This window comes from Phaseolus vulgaris, chromosome 11 (genome assembly GCF_051622355.1).
Source record: "Phaseolus vulgaris cultivar YP4 chromosome 11, ASM5162235v1, whole genome shotgun sequence".
NCBI lineage: Eukaryota > Viridiplantae > Streptophyta > Magnoliopsida > Fabales > Fabaceae > Phaseolus > Phaseolus vulgaris.
The window spans coordinates 51,376,158-51,390,822 of NC_143508.1; the positions used below are offsets into that span (position 1 = coordinate 51,376,158).

The 14,665-nt window shown below is 37.5% G+C and overlaps 2 protein-coding genes across 2 annotated transcripts; one reads left to right on the forward strand and one right to left on the reverse strand.

Annotated features, from left to right (window-relative positions):
• Positions 1-71: 71 nt before the first annotated feature.
• Positions 72-4,090, reverse strand: LOC137823712 (putative disease resistance RPP13-like protein 1). The gene is given in 2 exon segments (XM_068628951.2): positions 72-2,077; positions 2,079-4,090. Coding segments are annotated over 2 exon segments (3,681 nt in total). The 5' UTR covers positions 3,890-4,090; the 3' UTR covers positions 72-207.
• An 875-nt stretch (positions 4,091-4,965) lies between these two features.
• Positions 4,966-8,419, forward strand: LOC137823734 (rust resistance kinase Lr10). The gene is given in 5 exon segments (XM_068628983.2): positions 4,966-5,867; positions 5,999-6,052; positions 6,864-6,887; positions 6,986-8,194; positions 8,197-8,419. Coding segments are annotated over 5 exon segments (2,163 nt in total). The 5' UTR covers positions 4,966-5,038; the 3' UTR covers positions 8,244-8,419.
• Positions 8,420-14,665: the final 6,246 nt, after the last annotated feature.

Below are 14,665 nucleotides of genomic sequence, written 5' to 3' on the forward strand. Positions count from 1 at the left end.
TGTTGGTTCAAATTCCATTCTAACTGTAGCTTCACAATGTTTGTTTTATTTTCAAATCTGCTGCTAATGCATTTAAGGGATTCACATATATTGAATACTTTAAATCTACAAAGTGTAAATATATTCTAAACATTATTATTTATACTAATTCAAGTTAATCTATAACTATTAGCAGGGATTGATTTTGTATAACAAACAACATCACTACTATATGTACAGTTTTTGAATGTGCGCAATCTTTTCCCAGTCTTCGTCTCCTTCTTTCTGGAAACGCTGTTCCAGCAAAGGACACTGCTTTATTGTAAGACTTAAAATTGATTTGGGAAGACCCTCCTCTGGTAGGCGTTGGAGGTTGGGGCAGTCAAAAAGTGTCATTGTTTGAAGGGATGAGAGTTGATAGAGACCCTTGTACTCCAGTTTCTCTAGATTTGGACAATGATAGATGGATAGAGAAGTAAGAGAGACTGGAAGCAAATCTTCATCAGGAAAACATTTTGCAACCAGCTTATCAATCCACAAGTTTTTCAAAGAAGAACTGTCTCCGAAAGCTCCTTTCAGTGAGCCAACAAGCCTAGAGCAATTCTTGAGAGTTATGTAATCTAGATTTGATTGGAAACCTCTTTGAGGGAAGGACTCAAGTCTTGGACAGTCTTCTATTTTCAGCTCTTCTAGATTTGATGAAAAACCTCCCTCAGGGAACGACTTCAGTTCTGTACAACCTTTTATTGTCAGAGTCTGGAGATTTGATGGGAAACCTTCATCAGGGAAGGACTCAAGTTTTGGACAGTCTTTTATTGTGAGAGTCTGGAGATTTGATGGGAAATCTCCATCAGGGAATGTCTTTAGTCCTGGACAGTCTCTTATGTATAACATCCTGAGAGATGGAAGCAGCATATGCATGCTTCCAGGCAATGATTCAAATTTAGGACAATTCTTGAGTGTCAGCTTTTTTAGATGATTAAGGATGAGACTCTGTGAAATCATCTCTAGATTATCAAACCCACACAAATCAAGCGTCCTGAGTGTTGGGAACAAATCCAGTTGAAAGGTCAGTAGAGAGTCCAGGGGTGAATCAATGCGCAAGTCTTCAAGAGTGTTGGACCTAACAATTTCCAGCAATGATGCTTTTTCCATTCTGAGTTTTTTCATTGTAGCACAGTCCAACTGCAGCTTTCCACAGTCACGTAGTTCTAAATCAAGAGCTCTGAGAGTGGAAGCCTCAAGTTGTTGGCAATCTGTAATGTGTAGTATTTTCAAAGGAACAAGTTGCTCTGGCAGTTGTCCTTTCAGCTTTGGACAATTTCTTATCACAAGAAATTGAAGATTTGGAAAAGCACCTGTCACAGCTTGGCATTCCCATTTTTCCCATTGTTTCATATCCTGGAACTCCAACCTTTCCAGGGACTTAAATGAAGAAGAGTTGTTGCCATGAAAATCAGCATCAATACTCACTATCTCATCAAACCCTGAAATCTCCAGCTTCTTCAGAAACGGCAAAAGACCAAGCGGAGGAAAACGTTGGCAACATATACAATTGCGCAGCTCTAAGGACACCAGATTTGGTAATGAATTATCGAGTAACCAATTTGGAAATTGTTTACCAATATAGTACCATATTGATAACTCCTTCAAGTGTTTTGAAGGTCGAAGATTCTCAATTACATCCCCAGCTTTTGTTGAATCAATAGAGGAGCTGCTCATAATATTCCACTCTAAATATAGCTTCACAAGGTGTGGTTTGTTCTTCAAATCTGCTTCTAATGCATAAGAGGGATTCTCAATATTCTGCAGCTCATGAATTGTTAGACTTCCATGGAGATTCAGTTCTCCTAATTGCTGAATACTGAATTCCTTACTTTTCTCAACGTCAAACGAACTCATCAATACTTGGAGATTCTTCAGCTTTCCCAAATGTGGTGGCACATTTTTCACTCCAGTATTTATAAATTCAAGGCAACGCAAATTGTAGAGTTGATGTAAACATGAGGGAAGCTCCTCTAGTTCTGTACAGTGGTTCAGCTTCAGTATTTGCAACTTATAGAGTAAACTTATTGAGTCAGGAAGTTTTTCTATGTCAGGAGAGATCTAATGAACGGAGATGCTTAAGATTTTCTACAGATTTAGGCACCTCTGTAAGATTACAACAGTTAGACAAAGATAAGACACGTATCAACTTAAATTTGGAAAACAGGTCATCTATTGGCATCGTGCAATGCCACTCCCAAGCTGTTTGTATAAATGTATGCAACTTTTGAGTATCAATCAAACTCCCAAACCCATCAAAATGTAAATCACGAGTGGTTGTAGATGACAAATGACGGATTGTTTTGGGTATACCTTTTGGTTCATCAACTCCTAACCTGATGCAGATGTCCTCATTCACGTATTTTGCCAAATCATTCAGAAGGTCATGCATGATAAAATGCTCTTTCGCTTCGTTGCCGGATTGTTGAAAGAAGGACCACGATAACAGATCATTGAAATATTGTTCTCCAACTTCTTTAGGACTCTTTTTCTGTAGAGGGCTTTCTAGAAAATTTTCAGCCAACCACAGTTGAATTAAACACTCCTTGTCAAACTCATAACCCTTGGGAAATAAGGCACAAAAAGCAAAACATTTCTTCAGATGAGAAGGAAGGTGGACGTAACTCAATCTTAAAGCAGGGAGTATATCACTATCATTTTCTGACAAATCCCATATCTCACTTTTCATAATGCTTTCCCATTCCCAAAAGGATGATTTATTGTGTAATAGACTTCCCATTGTTTTCAAGGCTAAAGGAAGCCCATTACATTTTTCAACTATCTTCTTACCAATCTCCACGAAGTCTGGATCCGGTTGAGGACTAACATTTTGGAATGCATGTTTTGCGAACAAGTCCCAGCAATAGTCTTTTCTTAATAGCTGCAGGAGGTGTTCTTCTGACCGCATGGCATTAGCAACATTCTTACTGCGTGTCGTCACAAGAAGCCTACTTCCTTGGGCCCCAAAACCAAGAGCTTTTTGCACTTGTTCCCATTTAGATTGGTTTTCGTTCCAATTGTCATCCAAAACAAGAAGAAATTTCTTCCCCGTCAATTTTTCTTTCAGTCTTCTCTGAACCACTTCCTGCTGTATACTATGCTCAGTTGAACCAGTAATTGTGTCAAGAATTGCTCTTGATACATTGAGAACATCAAATTCCTGTGGAACACTGATCCAAGCTTTAATATCAAATTTACCTTCAATCCTTGGGTCATTGAATACATGTTGGGCAAGTGAGGTCTTACCCAACCCACCCATGCCCACAATAGAAAGTATAGATAGGTTTCTATGAGTGTCAGATGTGAGCCAGTTAAACACAAAGTCTCTGTCTTCATCTCTGCCATACATAACACTTTCATTTGGCAAAGATGTATATGTTAATTTACTACTCGATGCCGATCCAACCCCAACACCACTAACCTTTTTCAAACCTAGAAAATCGCTTTGGGTTGCAAGATCTTCTAGGTCTTCAGTGACTTGTTCCATTCTGGATTCAATTTCATTTTCAAAGAAAGTGACAAAAGAAGATTTGAGGGAATTCCACACCTTGTTAGTAGCACTCTGAGACTCAGCTTCCACTTGGGTTTTGAAGAGTTCATAATCTATTTCCTCCAAGAGATCTTCTGCATCAAACACAACATCTTTGGCCCTGAGAAGCCAATCTCTCACACGTGGATCTGTGAACTGCTTTTGCTCTGCATCAAAAGCCACAACATCAATGGCTAGGAGCTTCATCTTCAAGTGGCTGAGTTGCTTCTTATTGTGTTTTCTTGCACCGAATATGTGGACAAAACGGGAAGCCAAAGTGTCAATAGTCCTATCGAGGAAAACAGAAAAAAGAGCACCGGTAACAATTTCTGCCATGGTAAGAATAGGAAAGGGAGTGGATAAATGAAACTGATAAGGGACTGCAATGGAAATAATAGTAATAAGCTAAGTTTTGAATGATGGGCTTGAGTTAAAGTTTAGTAATAAGCTTGGTGGGCATTTTTCCACGATGGCTCGTCAACAAGCAAAAGGTGTCGAGTGTTTCCACGGCTCTGTCATTGAAAAGCATTACTGAATTCCAAGACTTGTGAGTTATTACGTACAAGAGTAGAAAATGAATCACATGCATCCTTCTCCACTTGGATTGAATGGGGTCCATGGAAGAACAAGATAAATAAAAAGAGACTAATTCATAATTACAGAGACTAATGAGATAATAATAAAAAAGAAAGCAAAGAAAAGATAGAATAGAGAAAATAGTTGTATTTCCTTTTAAGTTAGATTTTTATCCATGGAAGTTTCACCCTTAGTAATCCCATAACAAGGTAAATCTAGCAACATATTTGGTATATTTTTAGAACACTACAAACAACATTGTTTAGTTTGTGTAACTAACCCCGAACTAATGAAAATAAGGATTATGTTATTGTTGATGTCACCATTGTTGACTTGGTGGATGTTATTATTTACAGTATATTACTAAGTTCTTTTTTGTGTCTAGTGTTATCTTCACATCCATATCATCTGGATCAGGTGCCACGTGGGAGTCATAGATTTCAGAATCCATTTCTGCCACACCACTTGTTATGAAGCTTTTTGTTTCCTAGAAAAAGATGGGAATTGAATAGGGACGCGGCACTGGTTCTTTCTTATCACATGCTTCCGTAGCAGAGACGTCTCTAACATTCAGATTCGTTTTTGCTGCATACTGTAAAACTCTAAACAGCTTCAACATGTACCATAGGAGCCCACAGAAACACCGACCGTTCTGCATTATTTAAATTATTTAATTTAATATACATTAACAAGAAATTTAAAATCAAAATAAAGTACATAAGTACTGATCTTAGTGATTTAAATAACTAAAGATATTGAACAGTTAGTCAACGTGAAGAACCACTTTGAAAGTTCATGATATAATATTATTCTTTTGTATCAAAATTTTAACAAGTTCCTCCATTATTAGTTCATTTTGGTGAATCATTTAACTATTATCTTCTCCACTTACACCACCAGAGGTCAACAATGGTGGTCTTATCTTCTTTCTGGGGCTCTGCACAATCACTGCTTGCCCTTGTGGCTATCATTATTGTGCTATTCCGGCAAACTCACGGTGCCCAGGATCGTCCATTCTGTGCTCCTTCTTCCTGTGGCAAAATTGGCAACATTAGTTATCCTTTCCGACTCAAAGGCGACCCACCTGGTTGCGGCCTCCCAAGGTACGAACTAGATTGTGTAAAGAATGTGACAGTGTTCACTTTATTTTCAGGGAAATACCATGTTCAGAATATCAACTATGAAACATACAAGATCCAATTGAGTGATGCAGGTCTTGAGGAGGACACTGCTTGCTTCATTCCTCGCTATTTCATCTCTACATGGAACTTCACTTACATTGGTGGTCCTCAAAGTTACGCCACCGATCCACTAACTTTCTGGAATGGGAATGAGACTCCTGATTGGCCTCCTTATGTAGCATTTCTAAACTGCAGTGATCCAGTGAGTGATGATCCTCGATACGTGGAAGTGAATGGCAGACTTTGTGATTCTGGAGGCCATGTCTATGCTGTTCTTTCTTCTTCTTCTAAATTCACAATGATGGACATCAAGGTTGGCTGCCATTTACAGTCTGCTACCTTTACAAACAATAACCATTGCAACAACCTTTCCTATGCTCATATCCATGACTGCCTGCATAATGGGTTTTCGTTGTCTTGGGTGATGCCAGTTATTTGTACAGACCAATGTGGAAAGGGTGCGAGATGCCTCATCAATCAAACCACTCATCAAATTGGATGTGTACAAGATTCCTATTGCCAAGTTTTGGGCGTAGGATTGGAAAAGAGGCACTGTGGTGAGAAAACATTCTTGTACCTGCAATTTTTCTGTCTCTTTTGTGAAGTACAAAATTTAATAAAAGGTGTGGTACAAAGAAATAGCTTTAGTCTTTACAATATAAGCTAATGTTTTCTTTTTCTGTTTAAGGAATTCAACACCAGATTCTTCAATATGCAGTTGGAATTCTAAACTATATAGCACGTAAGATGTCTCTTCCATATCTCTGTTCTTTCAGTTTGTAATGACTGCTTAAAGTTCATCATTTTGATTAATTAGTAAGCTATACAACTTCTGTACTATTCGTTCTAATAACCTGAAAGTTGTGCATCAAAGTTAATAAATTTTGAAACCCAAATCGTTCTATACTGAACTCACAAGTAGTTGACAGGATTTTCTAAACAAAAGCCTTGAAGGGATGTTCAATGGGAGTTTTCAGAGCATTCCTCCATAATGCATCATCTTTCTTTTTTCCTGCAAAACATAATTAACTAAAAGGGAGCATTTGATGGATGCTCAAACCCTTTTACACAAAAGAGGCAAGAAACCTCCCAAAGAAACAAAACCAGCAAGGCTATGATCCAACTCAGAAAAATTCTTCAAAACTCCAACAATTCTGCATGAAATGGTTTATACAGATCCTATTCCCCAGCTCCCACAAAAAACTTACAATCCCAAAAACAAAGCTAATAATTCCCCAGCCATAAGGCATCATCTATATTGCCATTATGCATTCACGATATTTCCAAATTCATTTCAACATTAACCAAGATATATTTGTTTGAAAATGATTTTGGGAAAAGACCATGAACTTCATTCCCCAAACACCAGATATATCAGAAACCAAAAAGTTATTTGAATGCATTGCATGACGCTAGAAATGCATAGAATCTTTAGACATAGACATTTGGTGGAAAAAGAAAAACTTAAGTTTTTTTATACTGTATCCAAAGTATATATCCTTTGAATATTGAGTGTTCTTTTCTTTTGATACTATTATATTTCTATTTTGCAGGCTATGTTGAATTCTTCATAATGGGTAATGGCTTGTCAACTGATTTCATATTTGAATAAACTTACTTATTAGACCAACCATGGTTTATTTCCTTACACATTCAATGAAATCTATCCTCACAGGACTAATCTATAGAATAACACGTTCACAGCACTTCTCGAAATGGAAAGTGGAAGGAGATTTGATTTTAATAGCCCCTGTTCTAATATTTGTGGCTGCAAGATTTTTATTTGGAGTGACACTTTTGCTTGCACTATTTATCCATACGTGGCGACGTAGGCATTACTCGATGTATGAAAACATTGAAACTTTTTTGCTAAACAACAATCTAAATCCTATTAGGTACGAATACAGAGAAATTAAGAAAATGAGCAGAGGTTACAAAGTTAAATTGGGTGAAGGAGGTTTCGGATCTGTATACAAAGGAAAACTTCGAAGTGGGTCAGAAGTAGCAATAAAGATGTTGAAAAAATCGAAAGCTGATGGACAAGATTTTATGAATGAAGTGGCTAGCATTGGAAGAATACATCATGTGAATGTGGTACATCTCATTGGATATTGTGCTGAAGGACAAAAGCGTGCTCTAGTTTATGACTACATGCCAAATGGTTCATTGGATAAATACATCTTCTCCAAAGAGGAAAGTATCCCTTTAAGTTATGAGAAAACATATGAAATATCTCTTGGCATAGCTCGTGGGATTGCTTATCTCCATCAAGGCTGTGATGTGCAAATTCTACATTTTGATATTAAGCCTCATAATATTCTTCTAGATGATGACTTCATTCCAAAGGTTTCAGATTTTGGACTTGCAAAGCTATATTCTTGCGAAGATACGTCTGTTGCTTTAACTATGGCTAGAGGAACTTTAGGTTACATGGCTCCAGAACTATTCTACAATAATATTGGTGGAGTATCCAATAAGGCCGATGTGTATAGTTTTGGAATGCTTTTGATGGAAATTGGAAGTAGGAGAAGGAACTCAAATCCTCATGCAGAACATTCAAGCCAACAGTACTTCCCCTTTTGGATATATGATCAAATTAAAGATGAAAAAGAGACTCACATAGAAGATGCCTCAGAAGAGGATAAGATTTTGGTGAAAAAAATGTATGTAGTTGCGCTTTGGTGTATACAACTGAAACCAAATGACCGTCCTACAATGAAGAGAGTTGTGGAGATGCTTGAAGAAAAAGTTGAAAGTCTTGAAATGCCTCCTAAGCCTGTTTATTATCCCCATGAAACAGTTGAACATGACTGTGGAGACAACTCAAACCAAACATCATGGAGTGGTTCAACTAGTTCTAGCGAATATGTTGGCAAAACCAACACTAACATCCATGGGAGAGCAACGATTTGACGAACAAGAAAATTGCTTAGAGCTAAATGTTGGTCGTCCTTTAACAGTTTGATTTGGAAGGACTTAGCTGTTAACAGGGAAAAAGGTTTTTAATTTTAGAGTTGTTGCTATTATATTTATTGTTCCCTAGTATACATCATGACCAAGAAAGTTTCATTTGATAATATATTTGAATAAATTGATTCTCCAAATTAAATGTACGTGAAGCTGTTGGCAAAACTTTGGGTTTCAAAGAACTATCAGTTGCACTTATGGATGACTAAAGACTCTCAGATAAAGTGAGTTTAATTGGACATGAGATAAAATCATGTCTATTTTGCCAAATTTATATATGCATACAAGTCTTTAGTTTTGGCATTTTGGCAATCTGTGCAGGCAAAGCTTCTTGAGTTCAGTTTTACATCATTCACCAAGTTTGCTGCCATGCTGATAATTACTCATTTTTCACTCCCTTCTGTTACACTTGCTGCACCTTTAATCATTTTTCTTTTTATATATGAACACTATGATATATGAAGATTCCCTAGTGATAGACACTTAAACACAAATGAATCATCTCTTGTTAGTTGTTTTCCAAAAATATGTCATTGTTTTTGTTCCAATTATCAGTGGCCTTTTTTCTGGCTGATGAACCAGCATTTAAAAAGGTTCCCCTCTCGATGTTGCAGTGCCTAGGGATATCCGGAATTAGCATGTTCATCAAATTTTATTTGAAATACTGGCTTTGGGGCCATAATACCAGATTTCTTCAATATCTCAAGATGAAATGTGACATGAAAGAATGGTGGACCTTTATCCTATTTACATAGATATTTTACTTTTATTGAATATAATACTTCAAGTAATATTTATTCATTTTATATAATTCTAATATCTTGAAAATAAAGAGTTATAAAATTAAATCCACACAAGATCTTGCTCAACTAAGTTTCAGACTCAAGCGAGAAAATCAAGAATGGAAACTATTTAAAACTTTCGACTCAAACTAGTTTTAAGATTTTTTTTCTCCTATTCTTGGAATAAATTATGCCATATTCATGTCAACGACAGTCTCCTATAATGCAATGAAATTAATTTCACATTACTCAACATATATGCATACTTCAATCAGAAATAAAAATGTACAAGGTAAAACCACTTTTGGCTATATTTAAGCTGTGTTGTGGCATAAAAAGAACGTTTTTTTTTTCTTGAAAATCAATTCTCATGCAATTTTGGAAACAAAATTAAAAAGTGGATTATTTTGTCTCAATAAATTCCCAGATCAGGTATAGTGGAGGCATAATCCACCCTGTACCAATACTACAAAGAACCTACATGAAACAGCAATGAAGTTCATCAAGAAGTTTAGGAGTGCAGTGCTTTTTGTTCCAACCAGCGGCATCTCCCATACCACGGTGCCATGTCCTGAAATCACATTCTTCCGTAGAGAAGTAAGAGAGATTGGAAGGAAACCTTCGTCAGGAGAAGATTGTGTTGATTTTGGCTTAATCCCAAGTCCCACATCGGTGGGTTCATTGTTTGGGAAGGAGGTTTGAGGATTATAAATTAAACTCTTCTCCTTCCCTGTTATATATCCCAATTTGTGAATTATTTGGCCCTTGGGTTGTTTGAAATTATTTGTAATATTGAATATTATATTTTGAGTTTGTAATGGCAAATCAAGAAGAAGAAGCGAAGGATGTAATATTGAATATTATATTCTTCTTATTTGATGGCATTGGACATTTTGGCACGTGGCAAGGAGAGGTCTTGGACTCTCTTTTTCAATAGGGTCTTGATATTGCTATTGAAGGAGAGAAACCAGAAGAGGTAAAAGAGAAAGACTGGAGCATCATCAACCGGTTGACATGCGGAACTATTCGATCCTGCCTGTCCAGAGAGCATAAGTATGCTGTAAAAAACGAGATTTCTGCACACAAACTGTGGAAGGCATTGGAGGACAAGTTTCTGAAGAAGAATGGTCAGAACAAGCTCTTGATGAAGAAAAGGTTGTTCCGATTTGACTACCAACAAGGTACTATTATGAATGCACACATCACTATGTTTAATCAATTAGTTGCAGACCTGTTGAATTTAGATGTGAAGTTTGAGGATGGGGATTTGGCTTTGATGTTGTTATCATCTCTTCCTGATGAATTTGAACATTTGGAGACTACGCTCCTTCACGGGAAGGAGAATGTGTCGTTAGATGCTGTTTGTTCTGCTCTATATAGTCATGAATTGAGAAAGCAGGATAAGATGAAAACCAAATCAACGACATCAAAAGAAGCATTGGTGACAAGAGGTCGTCAGCAAAGCCAAACAAAGGGGAGAAGAGAGAGGTCTAAGTCTAAAGGTCGAGCCGTTGCCAAAGATGAGTGTGCTTTCTGTCATGAGAAAGGACACTGGAAGAAAGACTGTCCAAAACTGCAGAAGAAAGGGAAGGCTCCACAAGATGCAAATGTTGAAGAATGCAAAAGTGATGTGAAATCAACTATTTCTTTAATTGTCTCGCTTTCAGCATCATTGTATCCAAATGAGTGGATATTGGATTCAGGTTGTACCTATCATATGTGTCCCATTCGGGATTGGTTCTTTGAATTTCAAGAACTTGATGACGGGGTTGTTTACATGGGTAATGATAATCCATGCAAGACAGCTGTGATAGGTTCAATCAAGCTGCGGAATCATGATGGATCCACCAGAATTTTGCGAGATGTACGGTACGTGCCAAAGTTGAAGAAGAATCTCATCTCATTGAGGCTTTAGAATCTAAAGGCCTAGTTGTGACGATGCGAGATGGAATTCTTAAAGCAACTTCAAGAGCACTGGTGATGTTGAAAGGCGTGAGGAAGAACAATTTGTATTACTACCAAGGTAGTACAGTGGTGGGGACAGTAGCGGCAACAACTTCTAACTCTAAGAAGGATGCTGAGGCAACGAAGTTGTGGCATATGAGGTTGGGACATGCTGGAGATAAATCCTTGCAAATTCTTACCAAGCAGGGATTGTTAGAAAGGTACGAAGGCTTGCAAACTTGAATTTTGTGAGCATTGTGTTTTGGGAAAACAACGAAGAGTGAAGTTTGGCATTGCAATTCACAATACCAAGGGTATTCTGGATTATGTGCATTCAGATATGTGGGGACCTGCCAAGACTCCGTCAATCGGAGGTAGGCATTATTTTGTCACTTTTGTGGATGATTTTTCCAGGAGAGTTTGGGTGTTTACTATGAAAAACAAAAATGATGTGCTTGAAATTTTCCTTAAGTGGAAAGCTCAAGTTGAAAACTAGACAGGAAGGAAGATTAAGGTTCTCCGAACAGACAATGGAGGAGAATAAAAGAGTGATCCGTTCCTGAAGGTATGTCAAGATTGTGGCATAGTTCGACACTTCACTGTTAGAAAAACACCACAGTAGAATGGGGGTGTCGGAGCGTATGAACAAGACACTTGTGGAGAAAGTTCGTTGTATGTTGTCTAATGCTGAGTTAGGCAGAGAGTTTTGGGCTGAGGCTGTGACATACGCTTAACATCTCGTCAATCGTTTTCCATCATCTGCTATAGATGGCAAAACCCCGTTAGAGGTATGGTCTGGAAAACCTGCAACTGATTATGATTCTTTGCATGTTTTTGGTTCTATTGCATATTATCATGTGATTGAATCAAAGTTGGATCCACGGGCAAAGAAAGCTCTTTTCATGGGCTTTAGTCCTGGAGTGAAGGGATACCGTTTGTGGTGTCTAGAGGCAAAGAAGACGATTATCAGCAGGGATGTTACCTTTGATGAATCTGCCATGTTAAAGAAGGTAAATCCAGAAGGAGCTGATAGTACTCCGCAACAGGTGGAGTATGACCAGAAGCAGGTGGAGTTTGAGCTGACAGTGGTGATCCCAACACGAAATACCACAAGTGACTCTCCTATGGCAGAAGAAGAGTCAGATGAGGAAGAGGTTCCTACCTAAGAATCTCAACAGCAATCAGCGCCAATTGCAGTTAGAAGACAGAGACAAGATATTCAAAAGCCTGCTCGTTTCATGGATATGGTTGCCTATGCACTTCCAGTTGTTGATGACATTCCATCCACTTACCCAGAAGCCATTATGAGTTCAGAGAGTGGTAATTGGGTAGGTGCGATGGAAGAGGGGATGCAGTCTTTGAAGAAGAACAAGACGTGGAAGCTGGCACAATTACCAAAAGGTAAGAAGCAATTGGGTGCAAATGGGTATTTGAAAAGAAAGAAGAATTTCCTATTAAAGAAGATGTTCGCTACAAGGCAAGGTGGTTACAAGGGCCAAGTTTGAACACTGTTTAGACTTGGTTAATATCTTGCACATTTGAAGTTGGCGCCTGGAGGCGCAAATTTGAAGCACTGCAAAGTTTGGTTTTGTTATGTTTTGAGAAGATTTGTTTTAGGTGGGACTTGAAATTAAGCCAAGGTGGAGATTTGTTGATTTTGGCTTAATCCCAAGTCCCATATCGGTGGGTTCATTGTTTGGGAAGGAGGTTTGAGGGTTATAAATTAAACTCTTCTCCTTCACTGTTATATATCCCAATTTGTAATATCTTCTCCCATAATAATAAAAGTGAGTTGTTTTTGCTGTGCTCGGAGATTAGGCTAAATTGGCCGAACTCCGTTAACAATTTTCTGGTGTGTTTTTTCTCTTTATCTCTTTTATTATTCCGCTCTGTTTATTCAATATTATTTGTCGGGTAGCTCTGTTAGGGTTCTGTTTTAGTGGGGAAATTACCCGTTTTTCCCAACAGACTGTACGTCCAACTTTACAATGAACAATGCTTCTAGAGAGGGATTGTCTCCAAAAGATTAGTGAGATACATCCTTTTTATATTTCAGTTCTGATTAATGGAAGCCCTGCTCGGAAATTATTGCCCACAAGGGGTTTAAGACAAGGGGATCCGATTGCTCATTTTCTCTTCTTGGTAGTTATTGAAAGTTTAGATGGCCTAGTAAGACAAGGTGTAATTCAAAATAGATTACACGAGGTGAAAATAGGTACTAATCAGATAGAGGTTTCAATATACTCTGGTCTCAATTTAGAGGCCCCTATCATCATTATGATGCCATGACTGAGAGGATAAACTATCATGATGGACGAACTTTAAGGTAATTTTAATTTTTAAGTATAATTTCATACAAATAAACCAAAATGGCAAAATTGAATGTTTTCTTGTTTTTTACAAAGTAGAGTCACTTGGGCACCTCAGGATGAGTGGTAGATTAAAAAGGTCTACGAGTCCAAAGTCAAAAAACGGCTTTGTGACATGTTGACCAAAGTTAGGACAAAGGCCATCTGACCTACATGGATAGGCGAACATACATGGGCTGAACTTCTGAACTATGGGGATACCCAAAAGTTCAAATAAAAATCAACTTAGAATAAAATTAATAGGGCTTCAACTCATGTTGGAACATTGCATTCCACAGGTTGAAAATCACATTTAGATATTGCAGTGACATTGGTAAGTACTCGTTTCTTTCTTACATGTAATTCATTTTACTTCTACAGCATATACTGTTTCTAATTGTACAACATTATTAGAAGCGCCAATATGGTCATCCCCCTGAACTTGATGAACTCTTTATGGTTACCCACACAAACAAGAAGGGTGATTGGATTGATACTCATGCTCGTGAAACTTATATAAGTTATTGTCTAAGGTTTTTTTTAATTTCCTAACATTTCCATCTCCTAATGACCTGTGTAGAAAAGCTATCATGAGCGCTTGAGAACCCTTCAAGCAAATAGTTCTCAGGACTCAAGCACTGATGTCCATCAAGTAGATCATACAACAAAGCTTCAAGCTTGAAAGGAAGTTGTTGGAAGAAAGAGTAGAGGTTAAGTTTATGGTACGACAGACTTGGCTGGTAACTTCCGTCAAGGACTCTCTTCCCTCTCGGCCTTCCTCTGGTTTTGATGCTTCTCAATCTGATCAATTGATTGAAAATCAACAACTTCGTGCAGAAGTTAGTATGTGGGGTCAAAAGTATGCATTCTTGGTAACAACGTAGTAATGGTTTCATTTTTACAAGTCAATTGCACCATCAATATGCTCTAGAGTATGATGACCAACTCATTCCTTGAAGTACATCCCAGATTGTAAGTTGAATTATTTTACTATTCTATTATATACTAAATATTTTAGTTATTCACACTGTTGGTACATTTTTACAAGTTTTTATGGATCACATAAGTGGTATTTCTACTTCATAGGACACATTTCATATTTTTATTTGTAGTACTTTTTTATGAGTATCCCAACCCATATACATAACTACAAGGTTAATTTTTTATGACTTAGATAAAAAACAAATATTTTAAAACTTAACCTACAGTTTTACAGATCCAAAACTAGTATAAAGGAGCATAAACAAGTCTGCATCAGCTCTTACAAAAATCCTACATCTATTTTTTTTTGAGAGAGGCCCTCTTGATATTTGT